Source organism: Odontesthes bonariensis, chromosome 7, assembly GCF_027942865.1.
Source record: "Odontesthes bonariensis isolate fOdoBon6 chromosome 7, fOdoBon6.hap1, whole genome shotgun sequence".
Classification (NCBI taxonomy): Eukaryota; Metazoa; Chordata; class Actinopteri; order Atheriniformes; family Atherinopsidae; genus Odontesthes; species Odontesthes bonariensis.
Genome location: NC_134512.1, coordinates 5,103,932 through 5,128,466, shown reverse-complemented (window position 1 = coordinate 5,128,466; position 24,535 = coordinate 5,103,932). Strand labels below are relative to the sequence as shown.

General features: G+C 40.2%; 1 protein-coding gene across 2 annotated transcripts in view; it reads left to right on the top strand.

Annotated features, from left to right (window-relative positions):
- The window catches only part of ptprz1a (protein tyrosine phosphatase receptor type Z1a), a 144,390-nt gene extending 125,432 nt beyond the window's left edge, over positions 1–18,958 (top strand). For both annotated transcript variants that reach the window (XM_075469295.1, XM_075469293.1), the window contains 6 exons: positions 159–229; positions 1,601–1,717; positions 2,195–2,368; positions 7,328–7,470; positions 7,585–7,720; positions 17,209–18,958. In XM_075469295.1, the coding sequence (XP_075325410.1) occupies positions 159–229; positions 1,601–1,717; positions 2,195–2,368; positions 7,328–7,470; positions 7,585–7,720; positions 17,209–17,352 (785 nt within the window). In that variant the 3' untranslated portion in view covers positions 17,353–18,958. The remainder of the gene's footprint in view (positions 1–158; positions 230–1,600; positions 1,718–2,194; positions 2,369–7,327; positions 7,471–7,584; positions 7,721–17,208) is intronic.
- Positions 18,959–24,535: the final 5,577 nt, after the last annotated feature.

Here is a 24,535-nt window from a genome sequence, read left to right as displayed (position 1 = left end):
CATTTTTGTCATGTTTTACTATATTTAAAGGGCAAAAGTCATCAGTAAGACTGCATATGCTAAAACTTTGATTTTCCTCTTAAGGTACTGTTTACTGGACTCGGACTAGAGCAAAAATATTTAGAGAAAAAAACTGCATCTCTTTTCTCTTTTTGCAGTTGATAGGTCACGAGTGTGCCTGTCTATGACAGCGGAAGAAACGGACTATATCAATGCCTCATACATTCCTGTAAGAGTAAACACTATAACTCTGCTTAGGTTTTATCTCACCCAGAGACAGGTTTGAAGATGAAGATCTGTTTGATTTGTGTTTCACTGGTATAGTGTAAAGCGTTTTTAAGACTTTCATCCTTTTTAGCAAATCTGGAGGCATTATAATACCTTAATCACTTTCATGTAAATGTCACGATGGCAAAGACCTTTAATATTTTTGTGATATTTGCAACGCATTAAAGTGATACTCCGGAGTAGATTCAACCTGGGGTCATTTGAACCGTGATATCCAGCCAAGTAGCCCACCCGCTGTTTTTTCGATATTGGCTGAACATCAGCTGAGTTAAAGAGTTATCCCGAATAGCTTCGTACAAGGGTTAATGGATCCTGGTCCGTATCTCCAAAATTACCACACTAAAATCACATGCCATGACACCAAACTTCTACAGTAGTACAAATATGGTCTGTACTCACCAAACGATGCATTTGGAAGTTTGAAAATAGTCCAGGAGTTTATTATTATCAACACAAGCCTGATAGCTTCTCTGCAGCTAAAGCTGCGTCGACGTCACTTCAGAGAGCTGGGAGCTTCAAAGTAAGATGAGGGTTGATCTACTACTGTAGACAACAAAGTATATGCTATATTCTACATGTTTTTTTATGAATTTTTATGTTGTAGAGTTGTGAAGTTATTTTATCAATGGAGAAACTGAGCAGCCTTGCTTTGTTGTCTACAGTAGTAGATCAACCTTCATCTTATTTTGAAGCTCCCAGCTCTCTGAAGTGACGTCGACGCAGCTTTAGCTGCAGAGAAGCTATCAGGCTTGTGTTGATAATAATTAACTCCTGGACTATTTTCAAACTTCCAAATGCATCGTTTGGTGAGTACAGACCATATTTGTACTACTGTAGAAGTTTGGTGTCATGGCATGTGATTTTAGTGTGGTAATTTTGGAGATACGGACCAGGATCCATTAACCCTTGTTAATGGATCCTGGTCCGTATTCGGGATAACTCTGTAACTCAGCTGATGTTCAGCCAATATCGAAAAAACTGCGGGTGGGCTACTTGGCTGGAGATCACGGTTCAAATGACCCCAGGTTGAATCTACTCCGGAGTATCACTTTAAGGTTCTGATCTGAATGCCATTGAATAATGATAAAGGCTTAGGCAACACAAGGTGAACCATGCAGAGGGAGGAAGAAATGGTTGTTCCACCTTTTGTTTTTTAATAATGAACATGAAGAGAAGAATTTATTATTATTTCTGATTATAAAAACATTTTTTTCTACTAAGATAGAGAGCCAGCAATGTTGTGTTTTTTTGTTATGAGAAATGAGAGCTCATTGCCGTCTTCTCAGTTTGAAGCCATGGTTTTGTTTTTTAGGGTTACAGGCTAAGCGCTGAGTTCATTATTACTCAGAATCCTTTGCCTGGCACTATAAAGGACTTCTGGAGGATGATATGGGATCACAATGTTCAGGTCATAGTGTCACTGCCTGGGGTGAGTGATTTTTAAATCAAATGACATTATTGACAAGATCTGGAGAGTCATCTTACTTGTGGTTTGTTGCAATTTTTTGCACCTGTATGTTAAAGTTTTGTTTTTTACAGAACTTAACTTAACATTATAAGAAATTAATTTTTGTTTCTAGAAGTAACACTTTTAAGTATAGACTGTGGGTGTAAATCCATCACAGAACACAGACTATGAAGTGCTATATAAATGTGTGTATTAATGGGTGAATGTGGTTTATAGTGTAAAGACCTTCGAAGACTAAACATGACTAATTTGACTTGTCATAAATGACTATTTATGAAATATTCCAGTCCATAGAAATACTTATGTAATGCAAGGTACATAAATAGTGCCTTGCATGAGAAGCTATTGTGTGAATTGAGCACTCCATGCAAACAAATAGTGTCAAATTGTTTCTTTACAAGGTAAATGGATTATACTCTCATCTATCTTTTTTAATAGGGCTTCCTGTGTTCTAAGACGAATGAGGAGATGGAGCCATGTGTTTTCTGGCCCCACCAAGGGCAACCAATCACCTACGGGACATTCACAGTCACTGAGAGGAGTAAAACTCATGTTTGTTTGTCCAGTGAGGACAGACTGGTAGTACAGGACTACACACTGGAAGCTACACAAGTTAGTCCAATGCTGAAGATTCCAGCTTCACTTACAACATAAAGTCATTTGTGGTCTAATTGATTGTAAGAGCTGCCATGTCTAAAAGAATAACCATATATTTAGTTTTATCTTATGGTTTTATTATTTAGATCATACAGTTTTATCTTATCGACATTATCTATCCAGATTGGGATGTCAGTCTTATTCTGAAAGACCATTCACTTGCTCTACGACGTTAGGTTGGGCGATATGAGCAAAAAATTTGGAAAATAAAAATAAAATGAAAAAATCCTTTGGGTGCGATTTACTACAACAAGTAACTAACCAATTAAAACTACAATTCCATATTAAATTCAGTTCAATTAAATTTTATTCATAGAGCACCAAACTAAAAATGTCATCTCAAGGCACTTCAAAGATACAATCCAATTTATCATAGTACAATCACAATACAGTCAAATCCAATTCATCAAATTCCAAATGAGTCCCATTCATACATACAAAGTCAATTTGAAAAAAGAAAGTAGGTTAGGTCAGGGAATCGATAGATTGCACTGAAACTTCTCTTAGATGCAATCTCCAATCTCCGATCTCCGGTTTCAATGCACAAGGCTACTGTGGAAAGAAAAACTCCCTTTTTACAGGAAGAAACCTCTGGCAGAACGAGACTCGGGAAGGGTGGCCATTCGCCTCGACCACAAGTTAATGACAACAATAATGTCATATGCGCATAGAGAAAAATGAGAACAGAGTGAGGAAAGATGTATCCTGGGAGGTCCCCCAGCAATCTAGGACTATAGCAGAATAACTATGGGAAGTTTCAGGGTCCCCTGAGCCACCCCTAACAATAAGCTTTGTCGAAAAGGAAAGTTTTAAGCCTAATCCTAAAGGTAGAGATTGTGTCTCCTTCTCTGACCTATACTGACAGATGGTTCCATATGAGAGGGGCCTGATACTGAAGGCTCTGCCTCCCATTCTACTTTTAAAAACTCAAGGAACCACTAGTAATTAATTTAATTTCATTGTACCTGTGACAATGACAATAAAGACCTATTCTATTCTATTCTATTCTATTCTAGTAGATCTGCAGTCTGAGAGTGAAGTGCTCTGTTTGGAAAATATTGCACAATGAGATCTTTAAGGTATGATGGAGCTTGGTCATATAAGTGAGGAGAAGAATTCTATTCTGAATTTGTACAGGGAGCCAATGGAGAGAAACTAGTTCTCATCAGAACTGTGGTTGCAGCATTTTGGATCAGCTGGAGGCTTTTCACAGAATTGTTTGTACAGCCCAATAATAAAGAATTACAGTAGTCAAATCTTGAAGTAACAGTATAAACAAAGTGTAAAATAATTGAGCATGGAGCAGTTTTTCTGCATCACTCTGAGACAGGATGTTCCTGATTTTGGCAATATTACAGGAACAGTCCTAGAACGCAGTCCTAGAAATCCGTTTTATTTGTCCATGAAAGGATAATTTCAGGTCAAACATAACCTTTGAGATCCTCAAGCCATCTAGAATAAGTATATAACTGGATAGTTTCTTGCTGAAGCGCTCAGCAACTTCAGGTTTGTCTGAATTTAGGAGACGAAAATTCACAGTCACAGACACAAGTCCGCTATCAGAGGCTAAGAGGAGATCATTGGAAACTTTCACCAGTGCAGTTTCTGTGCTATGATGCACTCTGAATCCTGACTGAAACTCTTCAAACTGTTTATTTCTGTGTAAATGATCACAAAGCTGAGCTGCAACTATTTTTTCAAGAACTTTAGACATAAAAGGGAGATTAGAGAAAGGTCGATGATTAGCTAACACTTCTGAATCAAGAGTAGGTTTTTTAAGTATAGGTTTCATTACAGCAACCTTAAAACTCTATGGGATATAGACTGTCAACAAAGACAGATTAGTCAAATCCAATATGGAAGTGTTGATTAAGGGGAATATCTCCTTGAACAGTCTGGTTGGGATTAGGTCTAAAATACAAGTTGATGGTGTAGAAGAGACTATTGCTGCTGTTATCTCAGAGAGAGTGACTGGACAGAAACTATCTAAATTCAAATCTAAAGATTCTAAAATGTACTTCTAAAGCTGCTGTACTTGATTATACATTAGTGATAATGTGATTCCTTGAATCTTCTCTCTAATAGAAACAAATTTATTGGTATGAAAAGCTCATGAAATCATCACTACTGAGAGTTAAAGGAATACCTGGCTCAACAGAGCTCGGACTCTTTTTCAGTCTGGCTACAGTGCTGAAAAGAAACCTGGGATTGTTCTTATTCACTTCTATCAATGATGAATAGTGAGCAATTCTAACTTCATGAAGTTTTTCCTGACAAATTCGAATTTTAAGTAATTAGCTTTTTCCTGATAGATTGCCTTCATTTTCAGAGAAGCAACATTGTCCAGTGTTGTACGTATTGAAATTGTTGTGCTGTCAACAAGACAATCAAGTTTTGCGACTACACGTATGTGTAGTCAAGTAATGTAACTCAAAAGTGATTTAAAAAAAAAAAAAGTTGATAAGATAGGGTTATGGGGAACCCTCACTCTCAATACCACAAGTCAGCACAAGATCAAGGATATGATTAAAGGGATAGTTTGCCTCTTTTGACATGAAGCTGTATGACATCCCATATTAGCAATATCATTTATGAACATTGACTTACCCCCTGCTGCGTCCTGTGAACCGAATTCCAGCCTTGTTTTGGGGTCCACGAAGGTAGTCCGGCTAGTTGGCTGGGGCTAGAAAAATAAAGCGTCTTGCTTCTCAAAACAATATGCGTTCAAAAGAGTAATACATTTGCATCACAAAATCGTTGTGCATGAAAAAGTCAGACCTCACATCGCTTGGCGCTATTTTTGCCTCCCTTGATATCAATGCGTCAAGCCACCTAGCGATAGCCGCACCTGTTACGGTGTTTACTGCTCGGTCTGCTCTTCGGTCTGCACAGTTTACATTGGATGCATTGATATCAAGGGAGGCAAAAATAGCGGCAAGCGATTGTGAGGTCTGACTTTTTCATGCACAACGATTTTGTGATGCAAATGTATTACTCTTTTGAACGCATATTGTTTTGAGAAGCAAAACGCTTTATTTTTCTAGCCCCTGCCAACTAGCCGGACTACCTTCGTCAACACCAAAACGAGGCTGGAACTCGGCTCACAGGACGCAGCAGGGGGTAAGTCAATGTTCATAAATGATATTGCTAATATGGGATGTCATAGAGCTTCATGTCAAAAGAGGCGCACTATCCCTTTAAGAGAGGGAGTAGGTCTGTGTACACTTTGAGAAAATCCAATATAATTTTATATTGAATATTTCTAGATGTGAGAGCCGCTCCTTCCAAAGTGGGATGGATTCTGTCTCTCCTAATAAGACCAGATTTTCCCCAGAAAGATTTCTAATTATCAATGTAGCCCACATTGTTTGTTGGACACCACCTAGCCAACCAGCAGTTGAAGGATGACAAGCAGCTAAACATGTCATCGCTGGTCAGATTTGGCAGGGGTCCAGCGAAAACTACGGAGTCCAACATTGTTTTGGCAAAATCGCATACCGATGCAACATTCATTTTAGTGACCTCCGATTTGACCATGGTCCAATGTATGTCTTTAATGCCACGTTGCTGACTATGGAGCTGCCAATTACCAGGATTTTTCATCAGCTGGTGTGTCGCTGAGTGGGGAAAACAGGTTGGTGGTGAACCTCGCTTGACTTTAGGGCTGTGCCTGATTTTTCTGACCATAACACAGTCAGCCTTGGGTCCCGGCTGCTTGGGGGATGCTGGGATACACCTAACGTAGGGTGATCAGGTTTGAGTTTGTGAGAAAAAGGACACCTCAGTGGCAGGGCATGAGTGGGTGGTGTACTGGGTAGAGAGATGTAGTGTATTGCATGTGGCACCATGACCATATGAATGCATACAAATGTGTCCACAGTCAAGGGTTCTACGGTATGATAATGAGCTTGATCGGCCTTTAAGAACATTGTGGCCATAAGGCCTACTTTACACTGAACTTTTGAATTTTTCCACTGGATCTATATTGTCTGCTTTCCACAACATAAAACAACAACTTGTCTTTTTTCTTGATTGATTTGGCCAGGGATTAAACAAAGTGTAAAATAAAAAATCTTGCTGTAGCATTTAGGCCACTTTCAGTGTGGTGCTTTAATGTACTCTAAGAAGATCATTTTCTGCAAAGTTTTAATTTTTTCTATTCAGAGTTTGTTTCTTTATCAAGCAATAACAATAAAAAAAATTTATGAAAAATAAAATCTGTCTTTATATGGCCTCAGATTAAAATAAGAAAATTGATAAATTGTCCATCACTTTGCATGTTATGCACAGAGCTTCCCATGCATCACAACCAAGACAAAAACATGGGTATTTTTTCTGTAATTTGTCTCGATTCCAGTGCCATGTGCTGTTGTAAACAGAGAAACACATGGTAGTCATTGGTACTCATCATAGTGCTGACCAATTGAATGTTTGAAGAGAGAAAGCGATTGACCAATCTATTGTCAGGGAATGTGCAAGAAGGTGAGACATAAAGAGAGAGACCATGTCCAAAAATTTTTGTCTTCGACCCCTCCCCTACTCACTCCCACCTGATCTATACTGTAAGGCTATTAGGAGAGTGAGTGTATTATAACAGGCAACTATTGGGAGTGAAATGCAAATCAGATGTAAACAAATTTGAGGCTGAGATAGAGCAAAATCCCAGCCGAATTTGAAATTCCAGCCGGATCCATTCCTTAGCTTTCAAAAAGAGGACGTCTAGTCACCCAATGCACGATGTCTTACTGCGAAACGTCAACACATATCAACCGATTACCACATAAATGCTGCTGGGGTTACTCTTGAAATCTAAAATTATCCTATGAATTCCAAACAGTTTGTGTTAAAGGAGATGTATTCGCCATCTTATGAACTGCTGTCTGTGACGACCGCTATCTCTCCTGATTTGGACAGAATGACCATGTTCTGGAGGTTAAACATTACCGTGCTTCCTGCTGGCCAAACCCAGACAGTCCAATCAGCCAGATCTTTGAGTTGCTGAGCCTGGTGAAAGAAGAGATCTCTGGCAAGGACACCCCTACTGTCGTCCATGATGAGTAAGACCCACACTAACAAGACAAAATTATCATTGAAATGATGACCTTTGGGTTATTTCTTGTTTACATGGTTTTCCAAGTAAAATCAGAACACTATTTTTCTTCTTTTTTCAGTGTGGGTGGTGTCGCAGCAGGAACGTTCTGCGCTCTGTCATCTCTGACACACCAGCTGGATGCTGAAGGGTCAGTCGACATATTCCAAGTGGCAAAGCTGATAAACCTTACGAGACCAGGAATCTTCAACAACATTGTGAGGCTTTTTGGGTTTTGTCTTTTGTCATGTGTTATTTGTTATATATTTTGTGTGACTTGCAAAATTAATTCTTAATGTTAGTAGTAATGTTATAATTTGATCTAATAAACATGTTTTTTCAGTTATCATACAGTATAATTTTAAACAATTTAATAGCCCAAGTATTACTAAACTAAAGACGCTTTATTTCAGTTCATCCACCATGATTTTCTTTACAAAAGATCACATATAGTCAGCAATGTATTGCAGGGTATACAGGGGTATACAAAGTGTACCCATTTATGTTTTAGTCATCACAGAGTATACTAACCTCTGAATATCCTCTTATTGTGTGCATTACTATCAGTACTGTGCTAAAAGTCATTTTTATTTTCCTACAAAGACAAAGTCCCTCTGTTTTTCACTGGCTAGTATTAGTTGCCTCCATTTGATGGATTGGTTAGGTTCACACATATGATTTGGAGCTCTAATTTTATAATACGTACTTGCTCTCTGATGTCAACCAATGGAAAACATGTGATTTTTAGTTCAAATTGATATAAAAAAGTACGCTTAACTGCCATTGTCTCCAAGCAGCCAAAAATTCCTTGGGAGTTTACTGGCCAAGTTTTATGTAAAAAAAGACAAAAGGCTTTACATCAAAGACAAAGTGTGGGTGGAGCATTTTCTTAATATTTACATGCATATGTGTTCAGGCAGGGATGCAGGGATGCCTGAACATATCAATGTTTTAAGTTTGGGGCTGATTGGCTTATCTATTTGACTTATAACAACTCATGAAAATTTGCCAAAACACCACAGACTTACCATTTAAAGATGAGCTATGAGCTTATAAATTTAGCATCCTCTCATTATTTAGTTTATATGTGTGAAATATTATTTGTTCAGATCAAAACTCTCGATGGATTTTCCTTGGATATAATTGCCAAAAACGACAAAATTATTTTAAGAAATTAAGATATTCAACAAGGTAGACTGCCCAGTTGGTTCAGAGGATGGCTTCAAGGATTTTTTTATAGGTCTTGAGTTGTGTTGCAAATCTTTTTTACATAAGTGAATCTGAATGCAGGGACTGCTTTGTTGACATGTTTTTCACACATGAAGGCTTAGCTTCACACCAAATAGACAGGGGATCTTTTACTTACACATGCATCAGATTTTTGTGAACTTTCAATAATCTTTAACTCCTTACAAAAAGTTCCTTTTTCATTCAGTTTACAATTCAGTTTGCCAAATCACAACAAATGTAATTTAAAGGCACTTCAAAGATACAGACCAATTAAAGCCAATCAAAATACAATTAAATAAAATTAAAACATATTCCAATCAAATTAAATTAATTATAATCCAAATTGGTCCAACTCATATATTGCAGATTATATGCAGATTATCACAAAGTTGATCTGCAGTTATTTTTTCATGAACTTTAGACATAAAAGGGATATTGGATGTAGGTCTATTATTGATTATCAGTCCTGGATCAATATTAGTTGTTTTAAGTAAAGGTAAAGCAACCTTAACCCTCTAATGCACAACATGGGTCAAAAATGACCCACATTCATTTCCCAGATTATTTCATGCTGGCTGAGTTTCTCTTTGTTCTATCTTTTGAAATCAATTTATTTTATGATTGAAAAATCAAAGTATTCTTTAAATATCTTGTTTTGATTACCACTGATCATTATTTTCATTTTTACTTTTATACTTTATATACAAAAGTAGTTTTTATATTACCACATTGACTTTACACACATGGGTAAAAAATGACCCATTCATCCAAGTGAGCTTGTTCGTGATTGTCCCTCTTGCGTTGTGGCGTGGGATTAACATAGCGCAGACAGCGCTTCAAGGCATAAATCAAAAATAACTGCGTCGTGTCTGCGACAAGCTCACTGCGACACACTGCTGCGAAGTATACATGAGCCTTTACTTTGGAAGACTAATGACGCAACAACAAAATAAATAACTTAAACACAAAGGGAAAGAAGAACAGGTGAAGAGAGGGAGGAGAAGCTCAGGTGAGGGGAGTGAGCAGAACATGGATTGGTGGGGAAAACACTAGGAGGTAGGGATGAACAAACAATACAAAAACACAGAGGTGTGAGCAATCAAAAACGAGCAGGAAAAAGACAAAGACAGTAAGTAAATATGGAACAGAACACAAGAGACAACCACTACAAAAATAAAACAGGAACTAAATAACAAAACCAAGACAGGAAATAACAGAACCATGATAACAGATAACACAGATAACCCTAACTAAAATAGAATATGTCAACAGCTAGCTAATAATAATTACTTGTAACTTTCTGACAAGTAATGTACTCACTCTCAAGGTAACTTAAACCTAATCATCATATTATGTAATGTTATGTTATCTTTCACTACTGTCATTAAATAAAGTAATATTAGAACAATTGAAAAACAATACTTAGTGTACTTAGATGTGTGATGGGAGCTGTGCTGAGCTGTGAAATGCATGTGGGTCCTGTCTGACCCATGTGTGTAAACTTGATGTAGAAAAACAAAAGCTGTGCTTCTTCATAAATTCAGAGAGGAAAATAAGAATAAAGATTTGTGCTGAACAAAAATAAGATATTTACTGCATACTTGGAATAGAAAATGATTAATAATTAATTTATTTCAGATATATCATAGAAACACTCAGCCATACATGAAGTAACATAGAAAACTAGAAAATTTCTGAAGAAATTTTGATGGGTGCCAATCTACTGCCTGCCCTATCAACAAACCATTTAGTTCAGTTGAAGTTGAGAGTCTCCTGTCACATATAAACTTTGAATGATATCTCGGTGATGCTGTAAGGCTGAGTTATGAGGGCTACAAAACAGGGCATTTTTTGACTGTCAAGCATTGGAAATTTCAAATTCAGAATGAAATATCAGATCATGAGATACTGACTTGTCATGGTGAAACCTGCCTGCTTTAGCCATCATAAGTGAGGGAAACCACACAGAAGGACGGCCTAAGCCAGAGACAGAGATTTAGCAGGACACAGATATGGTTAGGAGTGAAGTTGGTTTTGTCATGCAGTGAATCATCTTGGGGCACTCATTTCCTGACAGTCTCCATCATTGCTGAAATCGCTACACAAGTAAAAAAGGGAGGTCACATCAAAGGACACAATGGTTTCACTTTGAGACAGTTTCAGATGTTGGATCTTGTTCACAAAGTCTGTGGAATGTCTCCCACTAGGGACGCTAAAATGAAGGCTAAATGATTGACAATGTTGATGCTGCTGATAATGGGCTGATAGTGGGACTTCCGTCATACGTATCTTGGGAAGTCCATAGATGCACGGTGTGGCTTCCGCCCGGGTAAAGTCTGTAAAAAACCTTGTCCTTTTCTAGGTTTTGAAAGTAATCTGTGACTTTCTTCCTCTCATTGGGCCTTATGCAACAACCGTTCGTACGCACAGATTTGTTCTTAAATCGTGTGTACGAATGATTAGGAGAATTTGCACATTCACCAATCTTTTCATATTTTACGTTTTCTTTCAGGTACGAACAGAATTTACAAGTGATCCAGACCTGTCGTAGGAGTTTCCTAAAATAGTCCGCTGTTATTCCAATCAAGTTTGCTTGACTAATGGATTGTATATTTATTTATTTACAATGGATTGTATATTTAATTACTAGGTTGTAGACTAGGGAGAGGACGCTGGCGCTGATTGTTTGCCGCTTCTCCACCCGCAATAACTTCAAATTGCTTCTATAGCTTTATTTTAGATAGATATTTTATTAGCAAAGCTGCTTTTTTCGCCGTACGTACCGCTGGCACTCTTTTTGGGACATCGGAGCTGCGACTCACCCATCTTCTTATGGTGGGGTAGCCACCAGCTACCAGCGCTCCCTACCAGCTACAGACAACCACAGCTGACGGCCCTGTTCCACCTGGAAGGGGCTCTCTGGATCCGACCACCACATCGCTTGACAAACGGCCGGTTGTATCTGGCTGGCCGGCTGCGGCTCCGAGCTAGCGCTGTTTGGCAGCTGACTGCAGCATTCTTCCATCGCGCAACTTCGCCGACTAAGACCTGCGGCCACTCCTGGATTTGACGTCTCCATCATCAAAGAGCTTGGACTTCCTCGCCGCCCTCGTTACATCCACAGAGGCTCGGGACGAAACTTCATTTTCCATAACCAGCCGAGCTGCTCTGCTACAAACATCCCATGTCTCTGGTCACCCGTTGCACGTTTGATGCGTCATCAGAACGCCGTCGCTCCGGCAACGATCAACACGGGAAACACCGCGAGATCTCTGCGTTCCAGCGGGGGCAATACCGCGAGATTCACGCACACTCGGCTCGACTGTCCTCCTCATCTACCGCCCCCCCAAATCTAACTCTGCCTTCATCCCCGAAATATCCGATCTCCTCACAACTCTTTGTACTTCCTCTGCCAATATCATAATTTGGGAGATATAAATATTCATGTCGACACCCCTTCCTGTCTCCCCGCTGTTGAATTCCTTCAGCTTCTGGACTCTCTCAACTTATAACAACATGTCGATGTCCCTACACACTCCAAGGGACACACACTCGATCTGGTCATCTCAAACTCTGCCCCCATCATCAACCTACTGGTTTATGATCTTGATGTCTCCGACCACAAGGTTGTGTCAATGGAGCTGCCTTTTCCTTGCCCCTACACTAAACCCAAGCGGCAGATCAAATTCAGAAATCTGAAAAAGATTAATGCGGATGTCCTGGCCCTTGACCTTCATCTTCTCTCCTCTGGCTCTGCTGATTTCTTCTCTGCTGCCGACTCAGTTGATTTCTACAACCATTCCCTGAGTATACTACTGGACGTTCACGCCCCTTTAACATCCAGAACAGTTTCCTTCTCACGCTCAGCACCTTGGTACACCTGTGAGCTGCGTAAGATGAAGGCGGCTGGGCGTGTCCTTGAGCGGCGGCTCAAGACCTCCAGGCTGACTGTCCACAAACAGGCGTACAAGGAGCACAGGAAGGCATACGCAGAAGCTCTGAGTGATGCAGGGTCCAGATTCTATTCCACCATTATAAACAACAGCCCTGGAAATTCAAAACAACTTTTCTCAACAATAAATCACCTTCTCAAACCACCATCACTCTCCCACTCTGAGGTCACTGATGAGAGGTGCAACATGCACATCACTTTTTTCAGACAAAAAGTCGCCAACATCCGCTCACATCTTTCCACCACTGTTGCTCCGCCCCCTCAAACTGCCGACCCACTGCCTGAAAATGTCCAACCTCTCTGCTCCTTCCTCAACATCACACAGGGAGAGGTGGAGGATATTGTCAGAAAAATGTAACCATCCACCTGTGCTCTGGACCCTTTCCCTTCAGCCCTGCTCAAGGCCAACATCTCTGCCATATCTCCTGTTATCACCAAAATACCATAAATCACTGCCTCCTGGCTGGCCATATCCCATCTGCACTAAAAACCGCTGTCATCAGACCACTGCTAAAAAAAAACACCCTGGATCCAGAAATCCTCTCAAATTACAGACCCATTTCAAATCTACCATTTCTTTCAAAAGTTCTGGAAAAAGTAGTCGCTGCACAACTTCATGATCACCTCAAACACAATTATCTCTTTGAAAAGTTTCAGTCTGGCTTTCGCCCTGGCCATAGCACAGAAACAGCCTTGGTCAGGGTCACAAATGACCTTCTGATGGCATCGGATTCTGGTTCCCCATCTCTCCTCATCCTCCTTGACCTAACAGCTGCTTTTGACACAGTTGACCACAGCATCCTCCTCCACCGTCTGCAACACACCATTGGTCTATCAGAAAATGTTTTAAATTGGTTCACCTCCTACTTGACAAACAGAACTGAATATGTAGCCCTGGGCAAAGCAAAATCACACACACACAAGGTCATCTGTGGTGTCCCCCAGGGCTCTGTGCTGGGACCCACCCTCTTCACCCTCTACCTGCTTCCCCTAGGCAAGGTCATCAGCAAGCATGGGATACCCTACCACTGCTATGCTGATGACACACAACTCTATCTTCAAACAGCTCCCACTTCCACTGCCCCCCTACTAACATCCACATTGACCACCTGTCTGGAGGAGATTGAGACGTGGATGAAGCACAACTTCCTACAACTAAACAGCTCCAAAACAGAAGCCATTCTAGTTGGCACCCCACACCAGCTCCGCTCTTCCACCATCACCAGCATCACCTTCACTGGTCAAGACATCCCCCTCTCCATTTCTGTCACCAACCTAGGTGTCAAAATTGACCCACAACTCACTTTTGACACCCACATCAAACATCTCTGCAAAACATCTTTCTATCACCTCAGGAACATAGCCAAACTCCGCCCAACCCTTACCCTGGCTGATGCAGAGAAGCTCGTCCACGCCTTTGTCTCCTCCAGGCTGGACTACTGCAATGCACTCCTCATCGGGATCTCTGGCAGGAATATCCAGAGACTGCAATACATCCAGAACAGCACTGCCAGGATCCTGATGAGGGTGCGCAAAGTTGACCACATCACCCCCATCCTCAAATCTCTCCACTGGCTCCCTGTCCCACTCAGGATTGAATACAAGGTCTCCCTCCTCACCCACCAGTGCATTCACGGACATGCCCCCCAGTACGTCAAATAACTCCTCACCCCCCACCCCCCCACACGCACCCTTCGATCCGCAGCTTCGCACACCCTCAAAGCTCCTAGAACCAAGCTCCGCACTATGGGTGACCGGGCCTTTTGTTCTGCAGCTTCAAGGCTGTGGAACGCCCTCCCAGACCATCTGAGGGCCCCACAGACCACTGATGCTTTTAAACGTAGCCTAAAAACACATTTTTTTAGGAAAGCTTTCTATTAATTTTATTGCACTTTTTAACATTTATTAACTTGTGCCCCTCTTTTCTTTTAAGCTTGCACTGTAGCACTTTGAGATTGTTTTAATGTAAAGTGCTTTATAAATAAAATTTATAAATAAAATTTATTATTACTTTGAAGCAAACATAAGTAAATATATACATTATACCCCATAATGATGCTGACATTATTCTGTTTGACTTAAATTATGCACTCATTGAAGGTTAATTTGACTCTGTACAAATTAACCTCTTCAATAGGAAGTGTAACCAGCGGCTGACTTGTTACTTTTGGATGCGTGTCAGGCATGTAGATATCCTTGCGGAGACAGATGAATGGCTGACATCGCGATTTAGATTGCCAAGGACTGTGCAGCTGCAAATATGCAGCTTGCTAGAGCCACAACTCCAGAGAGAAACACGCCGATCAAGCCCAATTCCACCACACATTCAGGTCCTCACCAGCCTTGGATTTTTGGCCAGTGGAACCTTTCAGAGGGAGATTGGAGACAGATCGGGTGTGTCCCAGTCCTCTGTGAGTCGTGCGCTCCCCTTGGTCATTTAAACTCGCGTCAGTTTATCACCCATGGTACATCAAATTCCCATACACCGCTGTCGAACAAGAACAAATTAAGAGGGACTTTCATGCCGTGGCTGGACTGCCAAACATAATTGTAGCAATAGACTGCACACATATACGCATCAAAGCAGCCGTGCTGTTGTGGAGCGCCAGGTGGGTGGGTCTCGATACAGCGGGGGGCAAACTGCTCTATAGCCCAAAGAAGGCATGCCAGATTTGCACAATATTGCCATGAACGAGGGTCTCCTACTACCTGAACCAGTGATTCCAATTCCATTTTCGATTCTGCTTAACGATTCGGTTCTTTATCGGTTCCCTTTTCGATGACCTTACAAACCCAACAACGGTGAGGTCCACATTGGTCTATCATGGCCTGGGTAATTTAACTCTTCCCTGCTCTGGTGAAAGGAGAAGCTGGAGGTAGACGTGAACTGCCTCTGAGCCAGTCAGGCTCTGTCTCTCATGATTTCATCTAAATGTAATGCCTGAGAAGGCATTCATTTAACCTTAACCGTTACTAATAGCAGGTTTTACAATGAGGCAAATGGCGCTAACATGATAGGCAGTGTTTGTTAGTTAGTTAGTTAGTTAGTTAGTTACCTGCAGTGTTAGCCGAGGACATGCTAACGTTGCTGCTGCTGCTGCTGCTGCTGCTGCTGCTGGGTTTAGATTCACCAACGTTAGTCTGGAGCGGATCGAAAACGTAACATTCATTCATAGTTATTGCATGTTGGTAGTATTTCCTCCCTTTGGTGAAATATTCACTTTGCAAGTTGCCCTGTTGTCGTCTTTTTTAGGGATGTGTAATCAAACTTTCGAGCGTTTGTACCGCTTGGGCGCCATGTTTACTGTTGACTGCTGGCTGCACTGGACTCGCCACGCAACGTTGCGTGGTGACGTCATTCGCGCCCACTGGAATCGATAAGGGAATCGTTTGCAAAATTGCCGAACGATTCCAAGGAATTGAAACACTGGGAACCGGTTCTCAACAAGAACCGGTTTTCGATTCCCATCCCTAACCTTCGTACGAAAAAAGTTAGAGAAATTTTGAATAAAAATACAAAAATGTTCTTGCATGAGGCCCATTGTTTGTAGGGTCCCTCTTCAGGGCATCGTAGGTGGTGTTATCACTGAGCAATGTTGTTGTTTTTCTTTGATAATCAGCTGTGTTGAAAACCACAGGGCATTATCCCCTTTTTTGCTGGCAAAATCAAGAGTCCAGTTGCCCTTATTGAAGCTCTTAGGATTTTCATTGAGAAGTATCATCAGTTGGGGTGGAATGGTAGTAATGAGTTTTTGAGTAAGGTAAAGCCCTCAAAAAAGTTTCTGAATGAGGAGGAGGAGAAGAAGAAGAACAAGGAACAGATGAAACTCTACAGATCTAGTACACTAGGGTTCTAGTGCTTGGGCCTTATCTAATATAACAGTAAGCATGATTTCTGCAAAATTAAGATCAGATTCATTGTCATGCACATATATATATATATATATATATGCATACACGAAATTTGTCACTTTTAACCCATCCAGGTTTGGCACCTGTTGATGGGTTAAAATAGGAAACTGCCTTCCAAAACAAACTTTTTTGCATGCATTATGACGTAGGACATCTGTCCACATGCACAGGGTCACACACTCATAGAGACAGGTGCCATACACTGGAGCTGTGGGCAGCCAATCACAGTGCACCTCGGCCGTTGACTGACACCCCTCCAGCTGTCAGTTTCACCAATTTTTGAGTGGCAAGAGTGGGAATTGATCCGCCAACCTTCCAGTTATTGGCAACCCACTCTAACCACTCAGCCACGGCCGCCCGAATCAGAAAGAAATCAAATACCGACTCTTAAATTCAAATACCCAAAATTATTTCCGAAAATGCTTTAGAGTCTTCACAACGCACAGCAAGTGAGCTAAACAAGCATTAATTGAATGAAAAAAATAGATAATGAAAAAAATGCTACCGTGGTTAAACTTTTTTAAACTGGTTAAATTCTTTTAAATTGTGTGTCTGCAAAAATGCCAAGTTGGTAGATTTATACCAGGATACTAAATCAGATCTATTTTCCAGGAGCACTACCAATTCCTATACAAAGCCATGATGAGTCTCATTGGGATAAAAGAAGATGAGAAAGCCCTCCAGTGCTCTGACGACAATGGAACCATCATGATGGGAGCAACCAGCACCACTGAGAGCCTTGAATCCCTGGTGTAATCTCCCACAAAAATACAAAGAACTATACTTTGCCAAACAGCATTTTGTTCTTCCTGTTTAACCACCAAAATAACTTCTTATGCTGCACACACCCTAAAACTACTTAACAAAAATACACAATGTTAAGGACCCATCATGTTACACTTTGAGACATGATTTCAAAGACTTTCTTCCTTGATGGATTTGATAGCTGTATAATGTATGCCTTTTGCATTATTTATCCTATACTTCTAACTTTGATACAAGCTATAGATTAATTGTCCAGTTTTGACAATGTACTGACATTTTACTGTACTAACTCTTTCTAACTTGTTTGTATTTAGGCTACTAGCACCAAGCCAAATTGGGAAAAATAGAGAAAGGTGCCTCTTACATGAAATGATACTTTAACTTGTCTTGTATAGAGCTTTTTCTCTGTACTCACTATCTATGTACCGTTTCAAAAGTAGTAACTGTGTTCCACGGCAGTTAAATAAATATATAAAAAAGGCCTGGAATAATTGAATAATGTCAATCTAATGTAATAATCTTGATCGACCAAATTTCTATTTATACTTTTAGATTTTGATATTAGCATTTTTTTAGGGTATACAAATGGTTAAATTATTATTTCTTAGCTGGAGAACATCAACACTTTTAACTTGGTTTGTAAGACTTAATGTGATGCATGGGTCACTCGCATATTTGTTTTTTTAGCTGGATGGGAAACACTGTTGGATTATTAGTTAATGGATTACATGAATAAAAAAATAATAATAAGAAAAAGCTACTGTATTATTTTGTTACTGTGTATGGACTTACGCCTACAACAGCTTAGTCTCACAATAAAATATATGATAGTCTATGTATGAAAGACAGTTGATGGATTGTGTTAGTTTTTGCTGACTTTCATGCAAGATAAGACCAATTTGACTCAACATTTCTCACAGTTCTCTCAGTCTTCAACCTAAAACTCGCTCACAATTCCTAACTTTTCTTCTCACTCCTAAATTGTTAAGATTAAGGATGCAAAAGTGTGTTGTTAGAGTTACAGATTAGATTTAAAGATCAGAAAAAAAAGGTTTTGTTTAGAAAAATATTATTGGTGCTTCCATGTTTGAATATTCATGGACCATTGTTACATTATATTACATGTAACAAAACAACAGCCTGCAATCTTGTGATTTTTAACCCTGAACATTAGTCATAGTTCCTCCTTATAAGTGAGCAAATCAACTGTGTCTTTTGAAACTGCAACATTTTGCGCTTTTAGACAGCATAGCTTCGGGATTACATAGAATTTGCTGGTAGATTTTGGAAAAATGGCTTTAATGAACATAATTTATGGACATGAACATTGATGAAATTTCCCACCCTGGAATGGAGAATTCTTTGAGAGCTGTAGTTATTGTCAATTTACTTGTAGTCTGCAATTGATACTCCAGGAAGACACCTAAAGAAGTGCTCACAGAGATTTCATTAAATGATACGCAACTTTCCTTGATCATGAAGACAGTCCTGAATCATGGTTGTCACATGAGAGCAGAGGTACTGAAAGCTTCAGGTCATGAGCAAGCAGCTGCTTGCACATGGTCTACAACACACAATGAAATGGATGTCCTCAGCGCTTGGCAGATGTATATCCTATAGATTGAAAAAGAAAGAATAAAAGCTCCATGGCCTAAAATAAATGTCTTCTTATTTATTTTTTCCATATCTTGACAAGTAAACATCTGCTCTTCATTGAAACAATATAATAAAATAACCAAATATTACAAATTACTAATTCAAACAATTAAAAATATTACATAATGAATTAATATTACAATTCTATGTCCTCCAGTCTTATCAGACATCTTAAATGTTTGTTCATTATTCATTTCAAATATCGCCATAACACTTTATTCATTCATACCCACTTTATCTTTTTCAGGGTTGCAGGGTCGCCCACAATATATCAACAGGACTAAAAAATGGCCTTTGACTTGACCATTCCATAACAATAAATTTTTTCATTTTGATTAATCCCTTGATTGATTACATATTTCAGTCAAACCTTGAAGTACTCAGTTATATGATGCTGAATTAAAAGTTACATTTATGACTGCTAGTTGGTCAGAAGAAAAAGGAATATTACCTAGTTTAATGTCCACAATTCCTGTGTGTTGGAAGCATTTTCAACCTACAGAAATGCACAAGCTCAAATTTAAGCCCCTTTTTAGCGAAATAAGTAACACAACTGTGCAATGCATCGGAGTCTGAACCAACTAACTCACATCACCTCTTTCAGTGTGAGGCAAAGAGATCATTTTCTCTGGAAATTGTGTCTGAATCAGGACATTTAAATTAATTGTGGTAGATTTACCTGTAAAATTTGGAATTTCCCCCACGGGGGGATGAATAAAGTATTTTTCTATTCTATTCTAAATTTATTGATAATCATTCTTTGGGACCATGATTATGCACAGCAAAGACCACAATAACTGTACCTGTGAGACCCAGTATTTCACAACAAGCTTTCAAAGATAAAAAGCCTTTCTTCTGCTGACAAAATTCCAATTTTCTGGGTTTATAGTTTTTATCTAATCCTCCTAGGGACAAGGCTTGATCAAATACTGTAAAAGAAAACAAGATGCATTTACATCTCCAGTTCCAAAAAGTTTACATTGTAAAAGTATACAAAAGTACATTATGAAACGTAAATAAAAACAGAATGCAAATAATTCTCACAACCAATAATTATTTTCAAGAAGACTTACAAAATATGTGGCCTTATTATTTCATGAAAATAATACCATGAATATGATGGCAGCAACAAATCTCAAAAAGGTTGGGACAGGAGCAACAAAAGGGTGGAAAAGTAAGTGGTGCTAAAAAAGAAACTGCTTTAGTAACACATTTGAACTACTTATTTTGCCAACAGGTCAGTAATACGATTTGGTATAGAAGAAGCCATAGACAGACCTTTGTTCATCCCACAAGGGGATATTCCCAAAAGCTACTGCACCACCTTTGCATTCTCTAATTCTCAAAAACTGTGTTGAACAATCTGGTCAAAAAGTCCACTGCCCACTCTTAGATATCTCCAAACCTCCACAGGTATGTCATCTGGACCAACTGCCTCGTCCTTTTCATAGCTGCCCTCACTTCCTCTTTTTCTCATTTTCTACAATCATCAGCTCCTCAAAGTACTCCTTCCATCTTCTCAACGCACTCTTCACTTGTTTTCACATTTCCATTTCTGTCTTTAATTACTCTAACCTGCTGCTCATCCTTTCCAGCTTGATCTCTCTGTCTAGCCAAACGATACAAGTCCTTTTCACCTTCCTTAGTGTCCAGCTTCACTATAAGCCTTTGACACCTATCTCTTTGCTGCACGCTTAGCCTCCCAGTACTCCAGGCTACTTTCTTCATCTCCCTGATTATTAACTTTTACTTTGCTAACCTCTTCCTTTGAATACTTTCCTGTACTTCCTTATTCCACCATCAAGTCTCCTTGTTTTCTTTCTTCAGTTCAGAGGATACCAAACACGTTCCTGGTGGTTTCCCTCAGCACTACAGCTGTACTTTCCCAGACATCTGGGGCCTCATGTTCAAAGTGGTGCAATGCATACCGTTAAAAACAATGGCTGCTTTAGGGGTATTAGAATACTTTGCAAATGGTGCAATTCGGAGAGAGCATGTGTTCAGAGACAGAGAGGATTTGCTGGCACATGATGGCCACTGGCTCATTAGCCGTTTTGAGGGAAATCCTCCTGGAACTATGCGCAGAGCTGCGGCCAGCATTGTAGCGCAACACAGTGAGGAGCCATGCGCTGCCTGTGCTCACAGGTGATGACCACACTGGGGTTCCTAGCAACCGGGGCATTCCAGAGGGAGCTGGCCAACCGATTGGGACTGTGCCAGTCGACCCTTAGCCGAGCCATGCCGGCCGTATGGGACAGAATTATCCGCATCTCAGCCATGTATATCAAATTCCCACAATGCAGTTGAACGGGCCAACATTAAAGCCCAATTTGAAGCGAGAGCTGGTTTTCCTAATTAAATCGGAGCTATCAACTGCACACACATTGCTATAAAAGCGCAATCAGATGATGCATTTGTATGTTAACAGGAAACATTTTCATTCAATCAATGTATGGATCATATGTGATGCATAAATGCAACATTGTGGTGAGGTGGCCTGGTTCAACCCACAATTCATACATTCTGAGTAACAGCATTGTTGGGAACAGACTTCAAGGTGGCACTGTGCGCGATGGGTGGCTTCTTGTAATTGTCCTAATATTATTCCCCATGACGAGCATTGAATATGTGCACCCACAATTTCTATCCTGCCTTCACAGCATCATAGTCTGTGGTTAAAGTTAGTTTCTTGCTGTTTTTTGCTGGTTAAACTTCAGCTTAAGATCTTTTTAACAAGCTCCTGATCGTCTCTATGGGCAAATGTTAATAACCCTGTGCGTAAAGTGTGAAATGTCTTAATCAGCCTCACCTTTTCCCCGGCACACTCCTTCACGTTACTGTATGAACACGTTGTTGTGAGTTACACAAAAACATGGGTATTTACCTTGGGGTAAATACCCATGGGGGGTAATCAGAGTCACCCACATGTGCTCACACCACCCCAGAGAGAGCAGTGTCACCCATAGTTTTGCCGACTCTCTGTTCAAACAGAGTCGGTCACCCCCCCACCCGCCTTTTTTTTTTTAAAGCTCTGAATGGTCTAGGGCCAAAATACATCAGTGACCTCCTGACCCAGTATGAACCTTCCAGACCCCTCAGGTGAGCTGGATCTGGTCTTTTATCAGTTCCCTGAGTCAGAACCAGACATGGAGAAGCTGCATTCAGCTTCTGTGCTCCACATGTCTGGAACAAACTCCCAGAAAGCCTCAGATCAGCTGAAACACTCAGTGTATTTAAGTACAGGTTGAAGACACACCTATTTTCAGCTGCATTTGAATAAAGCTCCAAATCTGAAGCTTGAGTTTCAAAACTTAATCATATTTTAACTACTGATTTGATGTATTGTTCTTATTTCTTTCTTTTTTGTTTAAAATTTAAATCATGCTTTTTATTTCTACTGTTTTAATGTATCTGTGAAGCACTTTGAATCACCTTGTTGAATTGTGATATACAAATAAACTTGCCTTGCCTTGCCTTTTTTGGCCACACTGCGGCGGTGGGCAGCCAGTCTCACATCCACCTTAATGTCGGACCACTTCTTCTTCACCTCTGCTTGTGTGCGCTTCTCAGACCCCACAGCATTGACAACCTCGCACACGCTTTCCCACCCACTCATCATTACATTTGCTGCTTATGCCAGAGGACAGCGTGCCAAGGAACAAATTTTTGCAAGTTCTTCTTTTTTCCCGTTTTACTCATTCTTTTTTCTTTATTTTCTGATCGTGCACAGAGGGGAATTGCAGGTGCAGGGCTCATTATCAGCACTATACATGCTTCCATTAGGTAACATTATTAGACAGCATGGCATAAATTTCCATTGCTATGCTGATGATACTCAGCTGTACTTATCTATAAAACCAGATGAACCCAATAGGTTGGTCAGACTACAAGCATGTCTTAAAGACATAAAGACCTGGATGACTCAGAACTGTCTGCTGCTAAATTCAGACAAAACTGAAGTCGTTATCTTTGGACCTGAGCTTTTCAGGGAGAAATTGTCTAGCTATATAGTTACTCTAGATGGTATTTCCTTGGCTTCTAGTTCTACAGTGAGGAACCTTGGAGTTATTTTTGACCAGAACTTATCATTTGACTCGCATATAAAACAGGTTTCTAGGACTGCCTTCTTTCATCTTCGTAATATTGTTAAAATCAGGAACATCTTGTCTCAGAGTGATGCAGAAAAACTAATTCATGCATTTGTTACTTCAAGATTGGACTACTGTAATTCTTTATTATTGGGCTGTCCCACATATTCTCTGAAAAGCCTCCAGTTGATCCAAAATGCTGCAGCCAGAGTTTTGACGAGAACTAACAGGAGAGATCATATTTCTCCAGTTTTAGCTTCTCTTCATTGGCTCCCTGTTAAAGTCAGAATAGAATTTAAGATTCTTCTCCTTACATATAAAGCTCTTAATGACCGAGCTCCATCATATCTTAAAGATCTCATTGTAAGATATTTTCCTAACAGAGCACTTCGTTCCCAAACTGCAGGTTTACTTGAGGTTGCCAGAGTTTCTAAAAGTAGAATGGGAGGCAGAGCCTTCAGTTATCAGGCCCCTCTATTGTGGAATAAGCTGCCAGTAAATGTCCGGGAAGCAGACACCCTTTCCACTTTTAAGACCAGGCTTAAAACTTTCCTTTTTGATAAAGCTTATAGTTAGGGATGGCTCAGGTGATCCTGAAACATCCCATAGTTAAGCTGCTATAGGCCTAGACTGCTGGGGGGCCTCATCTGACACACCTTTCCTCACTTCACTCTCTTTATGTATATGTGATATTATTGTGGTCATTAACTCGTGTTTCCCTGTTCCAACAGATATCCTTTGAATGGTGTTACAGTGCCGCTGTCGCGGTGGCCCCCTGCCCCCCCCCCCCCCCTTTCTGTCTTCTCAAACCCCAGCTGGTCGAGGCGGATGGCCACCCTTCCTGAGTCTGGTTCTGCCAGAGGTTTCTTCCTGTTAAAAGGGAGTCGTTTCTCTCCACAGTCGCCTCAGGCACGCTCAGGCCGGGAGATTGGACCGAAAAACAAAAAGTTTTCAGTGCAATCTGTTGGTTTTCTTAGCTAGGAAATTGTTTTTGAATTGGCTCTATATGAACGAATTGGATTATTTTATGAATTATGATTATTATTAATTAATTGAATTCCAATTGGCTTGAATTGGACTTACTATCTAAGTGCCTTGAGATGACATTTGTTGTATTTGGCGCTATATAAATAAAAATGAATTGAATTGAATTGAATTTAAATATAATTTGCATATTTAAGTAGGGGCGTGGACAGGGAGGAGTTGGGTACTCCGACATGTGACGACATTCCACATTGATTGGGATGTACAAAGGAAATGTGCTTGTATTGATGCGTGCGCACAGATTCATAAATCCGGATAATTTTGTGCGATGGAGGGCATTTGGGTTTGAGCGTACGCCATGTTTCAGTAGGAAATCCACGCAAGTCTTTGTACATGAGGCCCCTGGTAACTCTTCCCTATCACCCTGTCTCAACTCCTCCCTGAAC